The sequence below is a fragment of the Denticeps clupeoides genome, chromosome 15, assembly GCF_900700375.1.
Source record: "Denticeps clupeoides chromosome 15, fDenClu1.1, whole genome shotgun sequence".
NCBI classification, from domain to species: Eukaryota; Metazoa; Chordata; class Actinopteri; order Clupeiformes; family Denticipitidae; genus Denticeps; species Denticeps clupeoides.
Genome location: NC_041721.1, coordinates 2,891,813 through 2,915,541, shown reverse-complemented (window position 1 = coordinate 2,915,541; position 23,729 = coordinate 2,891,813). Strand labels below are relative to the sequence as shown.

Here is a 23,729-nt window from a genome sequence, read left to right as displayed (position 1 = left end):
GCTAATTACCCCGCTGTGCTGATGAGTGACTCTCCGGATCGCGGGAGCTTCATAAACGCGCCTTTGTTTGCCGTGTTTTTTTTTTTTTCCCCCCCGCTCCTCACTTTAAATGAGTCTAATCAACAGGCGCCGGAGCTTCTGCTGCCGCGCCACATGTCACTGTTTACCCAGACTTTACCCTCTCACCCTGCGACCTCCCGCAGCATGGAGAACATCGTCGCCTGACGACGGAGCGAACGATGAGTAATGGCGGGTCGTGCCGGGTAAACGATGCAGGAGGGATGCGGTGAAGAGTCGAGGCTTCATGTTCTGCTCTACTCACCTGTCTGTTGGTTCAGAACATGGTTGAATGCCCTGAATTTTGAATTTAACCTCTCTCTCTCTCTCTCTCTCTCTCTCTCTCTCTCTCTCTCTATCTTATCTATCTATCTGTGCGCTTGTATATAGTGTATATGGGTGTATATCAGGGGTTTGTATTGGCAAGGATCTCACAATAAGATTATATCCTATTGCGCATACTCTACAGTTCACTGAAAATGTAAAAACAGAGCTGATATACAAGATGCTGTACACGATTAATTCAGCCAAAACAGAACAGAATTTGACTAAATTTGATGTTCCTGTCACCGTGAAAAATATCCCGATATATTGCTGTATCGATAATTTTGAACGCCCCTAGTGTATATGTATGTATGTATGTATGTATGTATGTATGTATGTGTATGTGTGTGTGTGATAAACACGTAGCTGCTCTGATCGGTGGCCTCGACCGTCCTGGACACTGTGCACATGCAGAGAATAGAGAGAATGCTGCTGAAATATCGATTGTGTGTGTGATACAGGTATCAGGACTGAGCTCCGCTGCTGCACCTGTGCAGTGTTCTGCCTGGGCTCATTAGACAGATACAACTAATTAATGCAGCTCTCTCTCTCTCTCTCTCTCTCTAGTTAGCATATCATCACCTCTGCCAGACATGTGAGAGAGAGGTTAACTAATTCTTAGTAGTATATATGTAATAGTTTATTAAGGGTAAAGTTATTACACCGTCCTAATAAACATTCAGCGATGTGTGTGAGTCTGTGAGAAGAATTGATAAAACATTGCTGCTGTTTGTGTTGTGATGTGGCCGATGGGTCATCTGAGCATCTGCAAATGGAGGAAGGTGTGTGTGTGATTAAGTGTGGGCAGAATGTAGACAGGAAATGGTTTGGACCATATGCTGGGTTGTCTCTTGCAGAGGAGTATAAATGAGTTGTGTGTGTGTGTGTGTGTGTGTGTGTGTGTGTTTGAGCTGGAGGTGTTTTTATGAGGAAATTTAAAAGACAGTTGTGAGAGCAGTGGACCAGGGGATTGTTTTACACACACACACACACACACACACACACACACACACACACACACACACAGGACTGCGGAGGACTGATGAGACCCACACAGCCTGGTGCACTGCAGGGCTGCACTGCTGTTCATGGCGCAGGCAGGGAGGCTGCAGCAGCGCCACCGTCTTCACCTGTTAGCAGTGTATTCTGCACGTGGATCGTTCTTGATTAAACCGCCCCTAGACTCTAGAACTGTGGGTAGAACCCTGATTATTAACGTTGTGAAGCTCCCGTCAGTCCGTCCTGGTCTTGCTGCTGCTGCTGGTCCTCGACCCGCGTGGGTGTAGAGATGTTATTAATGTGATTATTAATGCGGATATCATTAATAAAATGCTGCTGCAGCTCCACTACTCACCTCCTCACTTCTGTAGAGCTTGTGTGTGTGTGTGTGTGTGTGTGTGTGTGTGTGTGTGCACGTAATGACATCTATCTGCTGTGGTTCTGCACACTGATTGATTCAGTTAATTACAAACATATCCGGGAGGGGGTCACTCTACTCGCCAGCTGAAGATTGGCCCCATAAATCTTCGGCCACCCCACCATACACACACACACACACACCAATTTACTGTGTCCATGATGGGGCTGGACATCAGTGTGTAACAGTCCAACACCCCCACTACAATTCATACAGCTCGTCCCCAGGGCCGTCCTGTCTGAAAACTCCTCTCTCTCTCTCTCTCTCTCTCTCCTTGTGTGTGTGTGTGTGTGTGTGTGTGTGTGTGGTGCTTGAATGCTTGAACAAAGTTCTTGTACAAGGGTTTTTTTAATAGCTTTTAGTTGGTTTGTAGAAAAGGTTTCAAACAGCAGGAAGAAGAGATGCAACGTTGAAGACGTTCCAGCGGCGTCGTCCAACACCACACCCCACCTTCTACCTGCTCCACCCGCAGCCTCTTATCTGAACAGCTCCACCCCGGCCAGATCCTCTGGGCTCTTCACTCCGCCGGCCACCGCTTTAATACTGATTACCGGCGCAGTAATGAAATGTGAGAGGTGTGAACCTTCACCGGTCTCGCAATTTGATTCGATTACGATTATCATTGCCTCGGTTTATCGATGCATCCCATCAATCTTTCTACTTCACGTTGTGTTTCCAAATATGTCAGTCAGATGAGAGTCAAGGCCTCGTTCACACGGACGTCTAAGCCAGGCGTTTTCCCGTCGTTTGTGACGTCAGGTGAAGGTTCGGTCGGGCGTGCATTCGGATGACGTCAAATAAACGCTGTGTGCAACGTTTTCTTCGCATCAAATTCAGCTTAAATCACAACTAACCAACCGAACGCGGCTACAAAGCGCAACGAAAAGGGCAAATGCGGTTCAGATGGCGGCGCTGTTCTCCGATCAGGAGTTTTACGGTCACTACCGGCACTACTTCATACCTAGAATTTCTATTCCAAGCAATGTCATTATGTCGATTATGTTCAGCAGAATCTGCACTGCATCAGTGCCGAATAGTCCATGTCTGCATCTCTATGCATAGATTCATTTCATCACCCTGTGTGTGTGTGTGTGTGTGTGTGTGTGTGTGTGTGTGTGTGTGTGTGTGTGTGTGTGTGTGTGTGTGTGTGTTCACTGCATTTCTGCCCTGTCCTGTCATCAGCTGACTGTAAATGAATATGACATTTTCGAAATCTGGTTATTTCTACACACACACACACACACACACATACTCACACTCACTCTAATGAATGTGACCTTTGTTGAGAATGTGACTAGCTACTGGCAAACCAACCGAAAACGCACACATACATACATAAGGATCACATGACCACACAGACACATACATACAGAACAATGGAGTGTTTAGCTTTTTTTTTCCTTGGACACATACACACACACACACACACACACACACACACACACACACACTTATAATCTCCCTTGACTGTGACCTGTTAGCCAGGGGCTGTGAGCTGAACCCCCCGCTCGCCTGGTTATCTCTCCCACGCAGGCTGCTCTGTCCCGGGGCTCACTGCGCACCTGAGCAGGGCGGCTGCCACGGCGCCTCCGTAATCTCGCCGTAGCCACGCGGAGCCTGCGGTTGCTGCCGTGGCGCGGCTTCAGGTAGGAGGGTCAGGGCCGGGTGTAGGATGATCATTTGAGCCTGTAGAAAGCAGCAGCAGCAGCCGGCAGAGTTCTAACCCGCTTTAAAGTTCTACCTGGGACAGATTACGGAGTGTGTGTGAGTGTATTGGATGCACCATGAGGTTTGGTCATGTCTGTATTTGTATACAAATGGATGTGAAATTGAAGTATTGTGCATGAGGGCGCACTCTCATCAGCAGCTGTGTGTGTGTGTGTGTGTGTGTGTGTGTATGTGTGTGCTCTCAGCAGCAGTATTATGATAATGTGTATATCATTGCTTTCTGCGGAGGCTGTTTGTTCGTCTCTGCGCTCCATTAGCCCCATATGGACGCGTTTTATGGGGACGAGGAGGAGGGCGGAGGAGATAATGGGTGGGAGGGGGATGGATATGAGGGGAAAGGGCGGGGCTGGAGGGATGGGGCAGAGCTGTGTAGGTTTTTGGGGGCAGTCTATCACACACACACACACACACACACACTCTCTCTCACAAACTTTACCTAGGTCCCTGGTCAACGAAGTCATTGTAATTGCGGAACACTGCAGCACATTAAATGATGACTCGAAATTCGAAAAACGAAATTTGTTGTGTAGCACAGTTTGTCTGTCACACAAGTGTACTTTATGTCCGTATGTAACTTTTTTTAGTTGTTCAAATGTTACATGTAGCACCAGGTACCGTCTAACACGTGTATATATATCTGAAATGACGTATACGTGTCCTTTTAACAGTCACCCTTGGTGAGCAGTGGGCGGCCATGACAGGCTCCCGGGGAGCAGCGCGTGGGGGCGGTGCCTTGCTCAGCGGCACCTTGGCAGTTCAGGATTTTAACCCGGGTCTGCTTCCTTAACCACTAGGCCACCTGTGCCCCTATGCTAATGCTAACATATATGTGAGCTTTTCTGCGCTGTCGACTGGCCTTGAGTCCGAGTTGGAGTCCGGCAGCTCTTGTCCACTAATGCACATTAACTGTGTGTGTGTGTGTGTGTGTGTGTGTGTGTGTGTCAGAGAGTGACTCCGTGTAATGTTTGGGGTTAAACAGCCCCCATGTGGCCTGGGCTTCAGACCCCAGATTAATGGGAAAGGCCCGTGACCCATTTCAAGGGCCACATCAGGCCCCCGGTGTCCCCCTGCGTCTCCAGTCCCATTCCATACCATCTGTAAGACCCGTGTCCGGCACATCCATCTCCCACTGACAGTCATGTGACGGGGCAATGGTGCAGGATTAGCTTTAGCATGTTAGCGTCTCGGTATAGATGCACCAGCTGATGCTGATTGGCTGCTCTTTATGTTGAGGGTGCACATCATTTAACCTTAAATGGTGTAAACGTGGCTCATATCAAAGCTTTACCGCCTCAAGTTAAATTGATTTACATCATTTTACAGGGTTACTTATTAGTTTTTACATCTTATTGTAAAATGAATACGATCCTGCTTGCGTATTGACTCATTAATGCAGAAATGGAAATCTCGTCCATGCTCTCCCGTGACGTTTCTGTTAAGTGCTTTTATTATACCGAAATGTAAATATTCTCCAAATGCCGTTTACCTGAGTTACTGCTTAATTGTGATAAATGTGCACAACTCGAGCGGCTCTCCAAAGGATAAAAACTTCGCCCCACGCTTTACACATCCAATTAAACTCCAGCTGGAGTTCATTTCCTTCATAAATTGAATAAAATTGATAAAAGGCTGCGGTTTGTGGTGAGAGCGGCGCGCTAATGATACGTTCTCACGCCGTCGTCGCGGTGTTTTTATTTAGTTTCCACGAGTGTCTGTCTCTCGGGTCTGAGCTCCGCTTTATTGGGAATAATAGGTGTGCCGACTCGGCACGCCAGCCAATCAGAGGCTCATTTGTTCGGGTCCTGCGCCCCTCTGTTGATTCTTTCAACGCCTGTTAAACGCGTCTCATTTAACTTCGGGAATAAATAAATGATGGGTCACTTCAGCAGATCGTAGTTTAAGCTGTTTAAAGGGGTTCATCTTGGAGAGAGAGCCTTTATATGGGTTGTAACCCTAGTGGTCCAATAGTGATGGTTCACTGAGCCACGCCTCCACCACAGTCCAGTAAAAGAACAGAGACTCTGACCTCCTCATGTTCTCTTCTCTTTTTTTTTTTTTTTTTTACACTCTTCTCCCACAGGAAGTTCCACTTTACTGCGACCTTCAGAGCTGTCGTGAAACGTGGGAATGATCACTGTTTCTTTTTCTTAAGGACCTGGATTGCAATAAATTGAAATTGAATTGTGACTATTGAAATTGAACTGGGTGGTGCGAATTTGCGTTACATTTTTTTAGGATGTGTGAATACATTCAGCTTCAGTTTGATCAACTCCAATCCAGTTTGTGCAATTCAAATTCAAATTCAGTTTGAATCTACTGGCACAAATCTCAGCCCATATCTCCTGCTGGTGAGTCCTATTATATCCCACAGGTTATATCCGCCTTATTATTACACCCTTCATTTTAGCACATAAGCAGCTCCCCCAGCAGCCTCCAGGTTGCCCGGTGGTTTTCAATCGACGCCTGGAGTTTCACAATGGCTCAGAGTCGAGAGAGGCCCTCCCTCCACCCGCCTGCAGCCTGATTACTTTATAATGATTTCTGGAGGAAAGACAAATGGCCGCTTTAACTGCGGCGAATTAGACGAGGCGAGCCGGGCGCGTTTCTTATTTGAATAATGAACTCGGGGTCCTTTGTTTACTCTGAGATATTGAGCTCCGGTGACTCCGGGCGGCGCAGCAGGGGGCGGAGCTTCAGATGGCAGGACAGAAAGACAGACAGCTGGGTGAGCGTGAGCGGGCTCATTTAGTTGCCAATTTAACAGCAGCTTAGGTTTCCTGGAATGGTTGTGCCAACGCATGTGTGCACGCACGCACACACACACACACACACACACACACACACACACACACACACACAAACTGCCTGTAAATGAGATGTTTTATGCAGGCTAGAGGCTTCCCAAATCGGATCACTACCACCTCCTCTGGCTGTGGCCCCCACTCGGGCAGGGCATGCATGGGCACCCTGGTGGAGCAGCTTGGCGCCCTCTCCAGGAGGCGGTGGGCCGGGCCTCGTTACAGATCGTTACTCAAGACGAGCCTTGGGGGGGAGACGCGCAGCGAGGGGTACTGATATGTATATTAGCAGTTGGCCAGATCGAGCGCCAGAGCTTTGCGTGCTCCTGCCCCCTGCTGACGGGTGTATGGGACTGCAGCCAGAGTGGATTTCTGCCCAGTTGGAAAAGGGATTTTACCCGTTTGTAATTCGCCCACAGGTCATGCTGGCCTGGAGGCGGCTGGTTGGGATTACCTTAATAATGTCAATGCAGTCATTGCATTCCTGCTGCGGTGTTGCCAGATGCACAATTGTTTAAGCTCAGAATCGTCCTATATCAAGACTGCCGCAGTAAAACCGCAATCTGGAAATTAATCTATAGACAGCACAAGAGTTTCCTTCTTTGAACACAAAAGAGCTTGGTGGAGCGAGTACAGAACAACTTCCCTCCAGAGAGATGAGGGCCAGTCATAAATCGGCAGCTAAGTGGGGTGGTGGTAGCCTAGTAGGTTTTTCACTTCACTTTCACACTCGCCTATGAACCAGAAGACCCAGGTTCAAATCCCACTTACTACCATTGTGTCCCTGAGCAAGAAACTTACCCCTAAGTTGCTCCAGGGGGACTGTGCCTGTAAATACTGATTGTAAGTCACTCTGGATAAGGGCGTCTGGTAAATGCTGTAAATGTAAGAAAGAGAAGCAGTCTCAGTGGCAGATGATGAGTTAATGAATGGGCCTGTAGACTAGAGGCGTGAACCTTCACCGATCTCACAAATTGATTGATTATCAATGCCTCAATTAGCGATGCATGACTATGCATCCCATCCCCACATTGGGGGCAGTGGTTGCCTTGCGTTTAAGGAAGCGACCCCATAATCCGAAGCTTGCCGTTTCCAATCCCGACCCGCCAAGGTGCCACTGAGGTCCCACTGAACAAAGCACCGTCCCCACTCACTGCTCCCCGGGCTGCCGACTGCTCACCAAGGGTGATGGTTAAATGCAGAGGACTAATTTCACTGTGTGCACCGTGTGCTGTGCTGCTGTGTATCACAATGACAATCACTTCACTTACAATTTTTCAACATTATTTCACATTGTGTTTTCAAATACGCCAGTGAGATGAGAGTTAAGGCCTCGTCTTGTCTCTACTCTCTTGGGTGAGCCTGATTTCGGGAAATTCCAGAATGGTGTCTGCTGATGCTCCCGCAGTTAAAAGGATGTCCACTGTTCGTCCCTGTCCTCAGGGCTGCCAAATGAATCTACAAAGTGCAGCGAAAACACGTCCGTGTGGACGAGGCCGAACTCCTACCCAGAGCGGCGCTGTACGCAGGTCAGGCCGCCACTGCTTTTTAAGTGGAATTTTTATACCCGCGCCAGAATAATCACGGAGGAACATGATCGATTATGTTCTGCACTGCATCCATTTGCATCGATGAGATTCATTTCTACAGCCCTACTGTAGACACTGCAGAATATCGACACATCCTGAATAAATTCATTCTGCGTCACCTTCAAGCCGATGTGGTCCCTCCCGCTCACCGCCACACAGTAGAAGATGCTGACACGCCCGCGCTAATTGGTGCTGACTCAGGCCTATCGCCCGACCACAAATGTCAGGACGTCCCCCCCCATGCTGCAGTGAGGAAACCCTCAGAACGGCCCGAATTAATCCCAGTGCCGTGTCACGGGTCTCTGTAATGAAGAGGGACGACGTCAGCTCCACACCGGTTCACTAATCAACCAGCCGCCATTCTCCCAGCAGTCAGTATTCTGACACAAACACACACCTACACTGGCCCACGCCGGCGGGCGGGAGCGCGTCTGTCGCCCGTGCGGCGCGGCGGCGCTCAGCGCCCCGGCGAGTGTGAGTGAAGTGCGCGGCGTGCCGGTTTATTCGCCGAGCGGCGGACATGTTTGCACATTGGCTGTGAATGAGCTGACAGCGCTGTGGTGTGTGTCATTGCACACCGGGTGCCTGTAACAGATATGAGGGTAAAATGTATGCATCCTGTTTTGGGGGTGGACAGAGGTAGTGGCCTAGTATGTAACACACTCGCCTGTGAACCAGAAGACCCGGGTTCAAACCCCACTTACTACCATCGTGTCCCTGAGCAGGACACTTAACCCTGAGTGTCTCCAGGGGGGGACCGTCCCTGTAACTACTGCTTGTAAGTCGCTCTGGATAAGGGCGTCTGGCAAATGCTGTAAATGTAAACAGAGGATGTCATCGGCTTGAACTTTGACCTCATGCTCAAACCATGGAGCCTGAAATGTTATCAAATCACTGGTTCATATGATGGGAGCAATACAAAAATGTATAAATACATTATAATTTTTCTTCGTCTAGCACCTAACAATCTCTGAGCATGCTCATCACTGACAAGTCTGAGCCTTATCAGGGCTCTTAGTTTGTAAACTCAATATTCTATAGGAATCGAACGAGAATTGCTGGTGTCTTCCTCTTGTAAGTCGCTTTGGATAAAAGCGTCTGCTAAATAAAGTAAAGTAAAGCAATAGTTTATATGGTTCTTGTTGTTTTGTCTCAGAAAATTATAAAAAGATTTTGGTTGAACGGTTCCGCTTGTGTTCGCTGCACGTCTAGAACCCTTTTCTGTCACTGGCCATAATTTTAGAAATAGTTTTTTAAATTACACCAACTGAAGAGTATCAGTCGAGTCTGTGCATCAAGCGGTCATTTTAGTGTTTATTAGTCTTAGACACGTCCAGATTCATTTTAGTCTAGTCAAGCTTCAGTTGACTAAAAGAGCATTTTAGTCTTATTTTAGTCAGAATTATCCATGAATATCATAGTCTAGTTTTAGTGAATGAAAATAGTATTTTTTATTAATGCAATTCTATTTTACCCAGTCAATATGGTACAAGTACCAAGTAGAATAGACAAAAACATCCTTTTCTTTTGTCAAACCCGTTTCAAAAACACTTATCTTATCATTATATTATTGTTAATAATACAATATGCTACTCAAGAATTAATTTCAGTGGCTGCATTTCTCCCTGTGTTTTTTTTGTACAGAAAGTGCATCCACAGGCACTTCATCTTTTTCTCCCAGCCATCTGCCACCACCATATATCTATAACCCGCCACAAGCATCCTCGTGAATGAGAATTTAGGAAATGACATCATCTGTGCGATGAGATACAGGAAACAGAAATACTGCATAAAAACAATAATCCAATTAAAGGAGAGGAAATAACGTCTCAATGAAAATTGTATTACTAGTCAACGATATTACATGATATATTTCGTTATGGTTATCATCACATGACCAGCATTTACGTTGCGTCTCGTCTCTTTTCAGTCACGTCAAAAATGTTCGTTGACAAAGATATTTTGTCATAAATTTCCTTGACGAAAACAACACTACTGAAGGGCCTGGCGATGTTCTAGTGCCAGAGTGTTGGTTTTGTTCTGTTTTTGGTTCTGTAGTGACCTCGCCACTTCTCAGAACTGCTTTTAGTTAAACGGATAATAACAGTGACCTTTTGTACAACTGAATTCATGTTCTGTGTGTTTTTCTGTAGAGCACTGTCATTGTGGAAAAATCCATCCAGGACCTGATGAGCCTTATGCAGGATCTGAGCGCTTACTCCAACCAGTTCCTGGAGATGGTGTGTGACAAACTGAAAGAGTACAAGGAGATCTGCAACACGGCCTACAGGTACCTGCAGCTCTGCTGGACCTGGGTCTTCTATCCTGGATCACACCTTTGTGTAAAATGCATTAAAGCTGCTCATTATGCAAGAAAAAATATTTATTGATTTTAAAAAAACAATTATTGATATTTACCTCCAGTCAGCGCTGAATTATTGTACCAAGAATCTTCTACCACAAAAACTCCTTGACCTTTGACCCTGAACTGGGCCTGCAGCTGGTGGCTCAGCAAACTTCTGCTCCACCAGCCATGTGTTCCACCCTCCTGGTGTGTGATGGCAGTGCAGTAGCAGTTTAATCTCCAGTGGAGGGGGAAATTACGGGTGTGTGAGTGTGTAGGAATCCAGCCAAGAGTAAAAATGCTGATGTAGTGGTGTGTGCCTGTGTGTGTGTTTGTGTGTGTGTGTAGAGGTATCGTCCAGTCTGAAGAGAAGTTGACCATCAGTGCATCGTGGGCAAAGGATGAAGATATCAGCCGTCTGCTGCAGTCCCTCCCCAACTGGCTGAACATGGCGCAGCCCAGACAGATGAGGCAGAAGAGGGATGATGAAGAGGACTTTACCAGGTCAGTGGTGTAAACACACACACATACACACACATGCACACATAAACACAGTGGGCATTGATTAATGGGTTAGCCCGTGACAGCACTTTGAAGGTTCCAGGATCAGTGAGGGGGAATGTCTGCTGCGCGTCTGGATGTGACGCTGACAAGCCTCACACTGATCTCGTGTAGAGATCTCCTGTTTGAGGCCTGCGTGCTGCTCTTGATCCTCTGACTTTAGCCCAGTCCCTGTTGAGGAGCTCCGTATCGTAACCGATGTGATTCCAGATATCCAGCAGCATGGGGACATCAGATAATCCACCTGAGCGGAACATGATGCATTTCTGCAGAATCTTCTGCTCTGGCCCACTATTAAATAGACTTTCAGAACCATGTGCGGAATAGAACACGCACAAAGTCACATTTCTGTCTTCTCGCTGTGTTCGCTGAGATTAATTGAAGTGGCTCAGCACTGATTATAGGCTGGTGGACAGTTGCTCCATGCCTCCTGCCTCCTCATCAGTGCACCTGCAAAACGAGACAGAGGAGTGAAGATTTAAATGCATGTCTGTGACTGTGATGAGAGGAAAGGGGCTGTTGTGGAGGAGATGGAGAATCTGGGCACCTATGTGAATCGTAAAGTAAATAAATGAGGACATAGGAGCCAATCTGTAAGGCCCATGGACGCTAAGCGCAGAGTAATGAGGGTTTTATTATACAGCGGGGGGGATTATGGCCAGCATCTGGCAACACAGCACTGGACAATGTTTATACGACCTCATATCGGCTCTTAATTATTTTCTCTTCTGGCTGAGTAATCTGGACCCAACACGATGATTATGATGATGAGTGTTCTCTGGCACGCTCTGTTTCTGCAACCAAATAAAAATGGAGAAAGAGGGCGGAGTCTCTTCTTTAATTACACTGAAGATCTTACAAGATCTTACACACAGTAGGGCTGGGCAAAATGATAATTGTTTAACAATTAACCTAGCGATTATTTTTACGATTCATCGATTAAACTAAAAATTGGGTCTTTTTAAGTGGAATTTTTATACCACCGCTATTCGATTCTTGATTATTTTCTACATTAGTTTATATATCTGAATAAAAAAAAACATTGATTTCTTAAGACTCCAATAGATGCTTATTGCTTTTAAACTCAAAATCATAAAAAAGTAAGAGTGAAATAATTACAAAATAATGTCAGAGGTAGCACTTGCAATGCTGCTTTCGGATCCAACGCATCAGCACGCAAATCGATGTTGTTGATGCGTCCGCTCATACATACACATGTACACAGTAATTTCTTTTCTTCACACTGGTGTTTTTTAATTCCTCCACGTTTTTCACCATGTCTTCTGTTACAGAGAGTCTGTGTGTATGTGTGTGTGTGTTTGGGAGGGGCTGGTGGCTATCACCAAACTTCATGTTGACTAAGCATCTCCATGGTTACCTGGCAGGGCGGCCTTCGCCAAGGAGTCGGAGGTTCTGACTGGTAACCTGGGCGACAAACTGATCCCCCAGAACGAGATCCTGCGTGACGTCAGTGACCTCAAGGCCCTGGCCAACCTGCAGGAGAGCATGGAATGGCTGGCAGCTCGACTCAAGGGCTTCTCCTCCCTCCTGCCGCCGGCGTCCAGTGAGTGTCTCACACAACAGCACCGACGTGTAAATCCCTGCACAAATCCTGTCACCATGTTGCACACATGTTCAGTACAATGTCCCCTGGTTCACAGCTAAATGGGACGGTGTTAAAATAAAACACAGTTTCGGGTCCACGAGGACACATGTGTCCCAGCTAACCGCCAATTAGCACCTTTGTTTGCCGCAAATAAAGTTATGAAGCCATAAAGTTCCTTCCGTGAGGGGAACCAGGCGCTTTCAGCTGCAGCGGTTCTCCGGTTCCGTCTCTGCACTGCGCGTCGGGTGCCTCCATGTTTCACTGCACCGAGAGCAGCTTTTCATGAGCTGTGGTTAATTATAAACGCCCTCTGCGGAATATTCCTCCTGTCCTCAGATCATGTGGTTCATGAATAACCGGTGAAGAGGGCGGGGCGAATGTCAGGTGCTGATGGGAGATGAGTTTGTGTCGTCTTCCTGGTGCCGTATCTGATGGTCATACCTGCTGGCCTGCAGAGCAAAGACGGAGGGTTGTGGTTTTTTTTTTTTTTTCCCCGGTCGCTCTGTTCTTATTGCAGCACATCAGAGAGAACTACTTCTTAGCCACAGCCGCCGAACACTACTGAAAAGGAAAAAAATCCCTTTTTACCCGTAGAAAAGCCGTCTTCAGTGCACTCTGGGAACAGATAAAAATTCAATAAGAGCGTGCGGGCGGACGTGGCATAATTATCATTAATTCCAAGATGTGGCATTAATGGAGTGTTTTATCATGGCGGGACAGCCTCCCTATTGTTCATTATTTAGTGTTTGCCGAGCTGATGGGGACCGTTGGCGCCGGGAAAGCCTTATCTCCCGTTCCCCCCCAAATTGGATTTTATATTACAGAGGCAGTCAGGTATGAACAAGTCATTTTCTCCCGCCTTGTCTTGCAGACTCGTACACGCCTGCCTGTGTAATGTGCAGCAGATTAAGGGACTCTTATTTCCGACGACCTGATCTTTGGAGTGGAGAGCCGCCGCCGGCGCCTCAAAAGCCCGACTGGGTGGCCACGAGGCGGTGGCGGAGTCTACTTTTTTCTTAAAAGGATCTGGTCTCGCTTCCGTGGCGCTACCAAATATCAAATCTTACATTTGGAAACTGTAGGAATTGTGCATGGTGAACAATTCTAATATTTTACACATCAATTCCACGAAGTTAGGGGCATTTATCATGACCCTGGTCACGTGATCCAGAGCACTGGTCTCTGGAGTGATGGAATCATGGTGTTGGGCGTGTGTGCTGATGAGATTAGCGACTCTGTGTGGCCACGGTGCCGTTGAATTTTAATTTAAATCTTCATTCCATTCTCTTGTACGAGAGAGAGGCACGTAGATTGGCTGTGATTGGCTGATTGGCTGTGATGGTGATGAGGGCGAGGATCTTATCGTGGCGCCGGACACTTAATTCCATGTGACAATATTTACCTGCGCGCCCAACTACAGACGTGTGTGTGCACATGTGTGTGTGACAGAGATTAGTGTGAAGTGTGTGTTTTTAATTATTGAACAGTTTGATATGATCATTTTCATTTCTTACTTATGATACAATATGCATGCACACACACACACACACACACACACACACACACACTCATAAGGGGTGGCTGATTTCTGTTTTCTGCTAAGAGCAGCGGGTTTTGCGGCAGTGAAGGATTGGAGTCATTCAGATTTTTTTCTGCTTTGACCGGCACAGCAGCGTATCTTCAGCCTGCAGCTGGGATCATGCATTGGCATCACACACGCACACACACACACACACACACACACACACACACACACTCTCCGCCCACAACATCTTCCATTTACCTGCTCATGGGCTCTGCAGCTGCTTAAAACTCCAACGCGCACACACTGTGTCTGGCCTCAGGGCTGACTGATCAGCTGTACCTACAGAGACTGTCTCTCTGTTGTGAGGAGGGGTCAGAGGTCGCCGGCAGACGGGCCTCTCTCGCTACATGCAGATGTCATTCTGGCTTCACCGGCCGAATAATTAACGCTCTCAGCCAATCACATGCATGATTCATGAGCTCAGCGCTCCTCCAGGAAACGTCCCGGAGACATCCCGCCGCTCACGGGAAGAGGTCAAGCTCCTCCCACATCCTGTCTGTCTTCTACTCGCTCTCCTGAGATCCAACTTATCATATTTTTGTATAGAACAGGTGAAAGCAGGTGGGAACTTCTGTCATCAGTGGTGAAGACAGGGGGGTTATTGGTTCTGTCCCCCCTCTCTCTGTCTCTCTCTTTCTCCGCTTTCACTCCCTCTCTCTCTCCCCTCCATTTGAAACCCCCCCTCTGTTCAGGCAGATGGCACAGAACAGACGTTGAGACGCAGAGACAGAGTTTGAAAATAATTGGATGACTTCAGCAGTCCCTCACGGAACTGTCCGTGTCTTCTTTGGGGGTGTCGCAGTTTTTGCAGTTGGCCCTACAGCTAAATGACTGCATGGAGCGATGTCTTGATTGCACCATCAAAGTGGGACAGGGTCAGAGGGAGATGGGGACAGCAGGCGTTTGGACCCCACACCAGCAGAACCGACAGTGTACACACATGTATACACGTACAGTGGCTTGCAAAAGGGTTCATAATTTTGTGTAGTTCGCAGTTTAATCAAACGTGGTACAATGGTGAACATGAAGCAAGGCTCCGTAAATAAAGACCATCTACTGGTGATGTGAAATGCACAAGGATCCATCATCAGAAAGTGGAAGGTTAATCACAGCAGACAGACCCTTACATGCTGTCCCTCAAAACGGGCTTCAGCGCAAGATTTCAGCAGGCGATGGATGCTGCCCACAGTCTTTGGCCGAAAGGTTCATGGGTCCACAGTTTCAAGGGCTCTACATAAACATGCCTCTCCTGGTAGGTAGCGAGCAAGAAGGAAGCTAATCTTTAGGAAGATCAGCATACACCACCTGAAACGAAGATTGACACCAAGACTAAATGGACAAATGTGTGTACAAATCTTTAGTTATGTAAGAAATTCTGAAGATACATAATAGGTATAGTGCTGAGGAGTACTGGAGTGCTGGAACACTTCAACTGAGCTGTCTGGTTCATGTTGTGATGTATTAGGCTGTAATTAGTGCTGCTGTACTGTAGATAATACGGTTCTGATTGACGGCGCCTGTGATTTTATCCAGCGCTTTCTGCTGAAGATGACTGTCATTAACATTGCCCCTCAATTTTCTACTACTTACCTGAAGACAAATCTGATGTAGGGTTGATACTTAGATGGAATCTCTGGTGAGCTGCTGGTTGGTGATGATGCCGAGCTGGTGGTTTGAGATGCTGGTGGTTGGTGATACTGGACCTGGCTGTTGGTCATACTGCCGAGCTGGTTGGTTGCCTATGTTGCTGAGCTGGCACCCGGGGAGCAGTGTGTGGGGACGGTGCTTTGTTTAGTGTCACCTCAGTGGCACCTTCGAACCGGCAACCTTCTGATTACAGGGCCACTTCCTTAACCGCTAGGCCATCACCGCCCCACTGACGTTGATTGTGAGCTGGTGGTTTGCATTACTGGCAAGCTGGTGGTTGGTGATTCTGGCGATGCAGGTGGTTGGTGATTCTGGCGATGCAGGCGGTTGGTGACTCTGGCGATGCAGGTGGTTTGTGATACTGGCGATGCAGGTGGTTGGTGATTCTGGCGATGCAGGCGGTTGGTGATTCTGGCGATGCAGGCGGTTGGTGGTACTGGCGATGCAGGCGGTTGGTGATTCTGGCGATGCAGGCGGTTGGTGATTCTGGCGATGCAGGCGGTTGGTGATTCTGGCGATGCAGGCGGTTGGTGATTCTGGCGATGCAGGCGGTTGGTGATTCTGGCGATGCAGGCGGTTGGTGATTCTGGCGATGCAGGCGGTTGGTGATTCTGGCGATGCAGGCGGTTGGTGATTCTGGCGATGCAGGCGGTTGGTGATTCTGGCGATGCAGGCGGTTGGTGACACTGGCGATGCAGGCGGTTGGTGACACTGGCGATGCAGGCGGTTGGTGACACTGGCGATGCAGGCGGTTGGTGACACTGGCGATGCAGGCGGTTGTGATTCTGGCGATGCAGGCGGTTTGTGATTCTGGCGATGCAGGTGGTTGGTGATTCTGGCGATGCAGGTGGTTGGTGATTCTGGCGATGCAGGTGGTTGGTGATTCTGGCGATGCAGGCGGTTGGTGATTCTGGCGATGCAGGCGGTTGGTGATACTGGCGATGCAGGCGGTTTGTGATACTGGCGATGCAGGCGGTTGGTGGTTCTGGCGATGCAGGCGGTTGGTGATTCTGGCGATGCAGGCGGTTGGTGATTCTGGCGATGCAGGCGGTTGGTGATTCTGGCGATGCAGGCGGTTGGCGATGCAGGCGGTTGGTGATTCTGGCGATGCAGGCGGTTGGCGATGCAGGCGGTTGGTGATTCTGGCGATGCAGGCGGTTGGTGATTCTGGCGATGCAGGCGGTTGGTGATTCTGGCGATGCAGGCGGTTGGTGATTCTGGCGATGCAGGCGGTTGGTGATTCTGGCGATGCAGGCGGTTGGTGATTCTGGCGATGCAGGCGGTTGGGGATTCTGGCGATGCAGGCGGTTGGTGATTCTGGCGATGCAGGCGGTTGGTGATTCTGGCGATGCTGGCGGTTGACGTTGATTGTGAGCTCTGGAGGTTAGCGATGCTGGTGGTTGGTGATACTGGCAATGCTGGTGGTTGGTTATGCTGGTGAGCTGGTGGTTTGCATGACTGGCAAGCTGGTGGTTGGTTATGCTGGTGAGCTGGTGGTTGGTGTTACTAGTGCCTTGGAAGAACTGGCTTTAAGAGAGAGTTAAATAAAATTGTGTAGCTTTGTAGTTCACTACATTAGTCCTGTGACGTCACTGTCTATTGTGCTGAAGAGCAGCATCTTTACTGTACTGTTATTTGGAGTGGACTAAAGTGTGGTTTGTAGCTCTGGCCCAATACATCCCACTCGACCCTGTCCTTGATCTCTACCCTGAAGTGATGACGATAAATGAGGGAGCAGGGAGTGCAGGAGATCGGGGTGCGCTGCTTGTGATGTGGAGACCACACACTTCTGCCGCAAGGTGTTTCAAGTCCCACCACTGCTGCAAAGTGCCTCCACCCAGTGCTGTCCTGCTTAATTTATGACCATTGATTTACGTGGCCACTTCAAGTCCCTCCACCACACACACACACACACACACACACACACACCTCCAAACACAGTGCAGTACACACCTCTGGCCTTATGAACCATGACCGTGCTCGGACACCCAGCTCTATCAGCAGGTTCAGTGCCTGTTGTTAAAAACTCTTCTTTTAATCTGTGTTGTTCGGCATGTGATTCCTGGCTAAATCGTGTGTGTGTGTGTGTGTGTGTGGAGATATGTCTCCAGGATCCCAGGACACTCAGAGCAGCAGTGAGAGCGTCCGGAGTCGAGATCAGATCCTGCAATCGCTGAATGACCTCTCACGTTCCTTTCAGGACATCGCTGACCGCTGCCTTCTGGTCCTGCACCTGGAGGTCAGGTAAGAGCCTCCAGAGCTCACATCCAAGTGGGACCATGTTTGGAAGCCCACACACAAAGTTTTCAGGACATACCTGTGGAGGAGCTCCAGCCCAAAAACATTCTTCTCCGTCCCAAATAAATGTTCCGACGTTCTTAATTCACCTCCACACCAGAGACCCATCCTCCTGAAAAGTGCACAGCCTTCCTCATCCCGAGCAGTGTTAATGGCGCTCCTCCCTCCCCGGTGGCGTTCTCCAGGTACCCATCGGTGCGCTTGTTTGTGAGATTGTCTGGGTGATGCGCCGCCGTTTATGATTGGGAGACAGTAACTCCCGGGTTGGTGCTACGCGTTATTGACTTTTCCCATCAAGCAAATTTCCCCTGACAGCGCCGGAAGGTAAATTAAGCCATCAGGAATGGGAGAGCGGCTGTTTGGTTTTATGATTTTATAGCTGGATGGTTTCACTCATCGCACTTTAATGGCCGCCAGGCAGCGGGGTTGATATGTGCTTTTGATGAAGGGGCGCAGTATCCGCCCCTCTCCCTCTTTATAACGAGCATGGCCCCGGGGCCCGGGGAGATGGGTAAACCTTGTTATTTTACCGCCGCGCTCCCTTCACCATTTACATTCCATCACTGCAGCAAAAGAGACGAAAGCGCCCAGGTTCTGTACAAATACCCCGCCATCAACATGATGACAATTAACAGGGTTTCCGCAGATCCTTAAGAAAATGAAATTTTTAAATTATGGCCTTAAAATATCATTAAAATGACTAGTAATCCTTAAATCCAGAGTTAACGGTCTAAATTTATTTACTGGTAACCTCTAAATAATTTGTCGAGTTTCTAATATGTGTGCTGTATTTTTGCTTGTGAGATCGGAATTAGCGGAACCGATTATGCTAGATGGCGAAATTCTGCACTCCCTGGCGGGCGTGTTCTCCCTATATAAAAAAAAATGAGGCAACACAACAAATGTTTGTATCAGCACCAAAACTAAAAAACGAAATTATCCATCACTTCCTATATACTACTATATCTAGTACAGCTAAAATCAAGTTCAAGTTGAGCTTTATTGTACTTTCACGTTCATACGTGTTAAAGCGGTTTCTCCGGAGCCTGGCGCTACATGTAACATCACAAAACAAGTGAAAGTGAAGTGATCGTCATTCACTGCAGCACAGCACACGGTGACACAACGAAATGTGTCCCCTCTGCTTTTAACCCATGACCCTTGGTGAGCAGTGGGCGGCCATGACAGGCGCCTGAGGAGCGGCGTGTGGGGACGGTGATTTGCTCAGTGCCACCTCGGCGGATCAGGATTCGAACGTAATAATGATATAAAGTGCCCGTGTGTGACAGACAAACATACATAAAGTGCAAACAAGGAACACGAACAGTGCAAGAATAACAGGATCAACATCTAATAAACCATGTAGACAAAGAAGACAAAAATTAAGGAAATTAAGGTGCAGAGAAACGATGTGCAAATGCTGATTTGTTTATTACTTATTTTTATGAAGCTGCAGTATTGGGGAAATAATTTATTTGCAGTGATGTAAAGAATTATTAGCTATATGTGATTTTTATTGATAGGCAAGCAAATGCCATTTATAATATCGCATGTCGCAATATTGATCCCAGTAATCACGATATGACCTTTTTCCTGAATCGTGTCGCTCTGACATAAGAAACTGAAACCCTCCTACTGGCTTGCTGCAGTACAGGTAATGTGAGTCTGAAAATGAGTCTTGGAAGGAAAATTAATATATCAAATAATAATATTTCTTAAGATAAAGTACAATTAACGTTGTATTTTAGAAGATCATCTGGCCCTTAAAGTGTCTGCCGAGAAAAACTCTGGTCCTTGGACCAATGTAGTTGACGACCCTGATGAAGGGTCTTAAATTTGATGAATGTGGCCTTTAAAAGTCTTAAATTTGGCTCTGAATTAACTGTGCCTACACTCTCTGGACACAACTTTAGGAACATTAGTAAGTGACTGCTAGTCGCTGGTTACCTGGATGTTGTAGAGGAGGAAGTACCCATCCAGCTCTTTTTATGTTGTTGTCTAATTCTCTCGGACCCCCATAAGAACTTTAATTATGTTAAAGTCCTCAATTCTAAGAGTAAATCCAAATCCCAATCTGGCAACCAGCTCCCTCAGGCTCACTCCTCTGTTCCTCTGTTTGCTTTGCTGGTAATACCACTTGTTAACAGCGCTGTCAGAAGATTACCAGTGTTTTATTCAAGAATCACATGGCCAATCACATGGCTTCTCCTATCACTCTTATGCTGATGCTGATGACACCCAGCTCTATCTGTCATTCCCACCAGAAGATGCTACTATAGCAACAAAAATTTCGGCCTGCCTCTCAGACATATCGGCATGGATGTCTGAGCGACACCTCCAACTCAACCTATCCAAAACCGAGATTCTGATCTTTCCGGGCAACAATTCCCCTCAGCAAAACCATTCAATTCAAATTGGATCGCTACTGTTAACACCCACGGCATCTGCAAAAAGCCTTGGAGTTTGGATAGATGACAAACTGAGTTTGAACCATCATGTTGCTGCGATCTCCAGATCCTGCAGGTTCACTCTCTACAACATTGGCAAGATTCGGCCTTTTCTCTCGCAACAGGCTACGCAGCTCCTCGTCCAGGCAATGGTCATCTCCAAACTCGACTACTGTAACTCTCTCCTGGCTGGAGCCTCTGCAGTCACCATAAAACCACTCCAGATGATCCAAAATATGGCAACCCGTCTCATCTTCAATCAGCCAAAACACACCCATGTTACACCTCTTCTTACCTCCCTCCACCGGCTCCCGGTAGCTGCTCGCATTGAGTTCAAATCCTTGATGCTGCCTACAGGGCATCAACACAATACTAGCTAGCTACACTCCTGCACGTTCTCTCATATCTGCAAACGAAAGGAGATTAAAAATTCCTTCTTCACGGGGTCTCCGATTCCAATCATCTCGGTTCTCCGTTGTTGTCCCTGGCTGGTGGAACAACCTGCCCTCCTCCACACGACTAGCTGAGACTATCACCACTTTTAAGAAGCAGGTGAAAACCCTCTTGTTCAGAAAATATTACAGACAAATCTAACACTTACACACGCACATGCGTACACATTGCACAAACAATACAAAAATGTATAAATACATTATAATTTTTCTTCGTCTAGCACCTAACAATCTCTGAGCATTCTCTTCACTGACAAGTCTGAGCCTTTTCAGGGCTCTTAGTTTGTAAACTCAATATTCTATAGAAATCGAACGAGAATTGCTGGTGTCTTCCTCTTGTAAGTCGCTCTGGATAAAAGCGTCTGCTAAATAAAGTAAAGTAAAGAATTCTACTTGATGCACTAATGACATTTGTGTTATATTTATACTCTGTGTCCCGTGAATGGGTGTTTTTTTTTATGGATGTGATGCTTCTGTCTGTCTGTCTGTCTGCAGGGTCCACTGCTTCCACTACCTGATCCCACTGGCCAAGCAGGGCAACTACGCCATCGTGGCCAACGTGGAGAGCATGGACTACGACCCGCTGGTGGTCAAACTCAACAAGGACATCAGCGCCATCGAGGAGGTGATGGGTGCTGCGTTGCAGCAACACAAGTTCCAGTACATCTTTGAGGGTAGGCGTGCCATCACCATGGCGATTTGCTGTTGCTAAGGGGACCCGGTCTGAGGCTGATCTTCTGTAAACATTGTTTAAAGCTGAATAAATATCTCTGTCTGTAAATATATGTTTTTATGCAGGACTCGGCCACCTGATCTCCTGCATTCTGATAAACGGCGCTCAGTACTTTAAGCGGATCAGTGAGTCCGGCATTAAGAAGATGTGCCGGAACATCTTCGTTCTGCAGCAGAACCTCACCAACATCACCATGTCCCGTGAGGCTGACCTGGACTTTGCCAGGTAAGGGGGTAGGCTTTACCTCACCTCATCCGCTGTAATCCTGTTTACCGCCGGGCACCCGCCGCCACGCAGGCACACCTGAATCGGCACAGCAACGCCTGAGGGACATCAGATTACAGGGATGAGGCGTGCGAGATTAGCAGGCCCTGCTGAAAGGGGATTAGAGAGTCTCCTCACAGCAGACATGAAGGAAAACCCCAGGAAGGGAAAGCGCGACACAGACCTGCATCTTGACTCCAGCTTGATACGATCGCTTCCTTTTGTTTTTTTTTTTGTGTTTTTCCTGCAAATATGGTACAGAAACGAGCAAAGTTCCTCTGACCCTACTGACCCCGCTGACCTACTGACCAGTGATTCTGAAAGAGACTTTTATTGTAATGGCCTGACGTGAATCGTGTGTTGGCGGCTCCTGCACAGATCAATGGGATGAGAGAGTGAGGTTTGAGAAGGTCACCATACGGCTTTATTCCAGGTGATCAATGAGTAATTAGTGGCCGAGGTCCCAGCAGCACCTGGAGAGATAAAGACCTTCAGTAGGGAATGGACCAGTTTAACCCCGAACTACTGGAACACCGCCTGCTTTACCATCAAATGCATTTCGTAATGAAGAGGAAACATTATAAGTAGTAATGGTTGGTTATGCATTGATTTCATTTGCATAAACTAATTAATATTAGAATATTAGAAGTATATTTAACAGGAAGCTCTATGATGGACCTTCTAGAATGGCCTGTTTCTGATTCTCTCCCTCGTGGGTGTTTGTGTGTGGAGGTAAGGTGTAATACCGCGGCGATTTAAACCAGACTTATCCAGTCCGCCCGGATCAACTCAGGCGGAGGAGGACGGGGTGAGGTTTGTTCTGTTGGGCAGTCGGAGAGAAAAAGAAAAGTGATGAGACAGAGGAAGACGAGGAAGGAGTGATCGTGGTAAGGACGGGCTGAGGATGTCCGATTTGAGGTGGACTGTGGCGAGGAGACAACACGAGGAGACAGTGACACCTGGTGGACAATAGACCACAACACCGCATTCATTCATACACACACACACCATCTGCTCAGTGTTAGACGGAAACAGAGTGAGTCAGTGATGTCTTTTCATTGTCCATTCTGTATCTCTGTGTGTGTGTGTGTGTGTGTTCCACAACCGTTATGATAATCAGAGACGATCCACCGCTGCTCTTCATCTCGTCTCTTCTGCCCTCTGAGACCCTCCAGGAAATATTCAGCTCTCCTTCCTCTCAGCTGCTCCACCCTCCTGCCACTCCTGCTGAGAGTCCATGCTGCTGCTGGTTGTGAATGTGGAGTAGTGGTGGTGTAGTGATTTATGATGATTGGTTTGTGAATAGTTGAAGGTGGAGTATGAGGGTGCAGAAGTGTGAACGTGGTGCTGCTGCCCTCAGCCGAGCAGCAGCCAATCGATCTGACTGCAGCGATGCGCTGATGTTCGCTGTCTTCAGGCACATAAACTCACACACTCCCACATACAGCCAAGACCGCAGACACACAGAAAACATTTCCCCCTTCAGACAGAAAGCATCATGGTTCTGTCAGCAGGAGGCGTGCAGCGGCTGAGTATGCAGCTTGTAAACAGGCAGGGCCATCACACACACACACACTCTCTCATTCGTTCACATAGACAGGAGTCATCTCCTTCACCTGGGGGTTCTGGTAAACACCTCAGTGGTGTGTGTGTGTGTGTGTGAGACTACTAGTATTATTGTATTACTCCCGGGGGGAGGGGCAGCAGGCTGACCCAAGTTTGGGTCAGTACCTGGATTTCTGACCCTGTGTCATTTACCCAAAACACACACACACAGCTCTTAACCTGACCAACAGCAGATTGTGGACAGACTGGTAATGTGTGTGTGTGGGCGTGTGTGCATATTAAATACACTTCAGTATCGTTCCGTGTCTTTGTC

General features: G+C 47.7%; 1 protein-coding gene across 1 annotated transcript in view; it reads left to right on the top strand.

Annotated features, from left to right (window-relative positions):
• Positions 1-23,729, top strand: part of exoc4 (exocyst complex component 4) — a 74,395-nt gene that overhangs the window by 47,929 nt on the left and 2,737 nt on the right. Inside the window, exons 12-17 of the mRNA XM_028955174.1 lie at positions 10,067-10,203; positions 10,606-10,761; positions 12,204-12,382; positions 17,756-17,900; positions 21,349-21,527; positions 21,652-21,811. Of these exons, the coding sequence (XP_028811007.1) occupies positions 10,067-10,203; positions 10,606-10,761; positions 12,204-12,382; positions 17,756-17,900; positions 21,349-21,527; positions 21,652-21,811 (956 nt within the window). The remainder of the gene's footprint in view (positions 1-10,066; positions 10,204-10,605; positions 10,762-12,203; positions 12,383-17,755; positions 17,901-21,348; positions 21,528-21,651; positions 21,812-23,729) is intronic.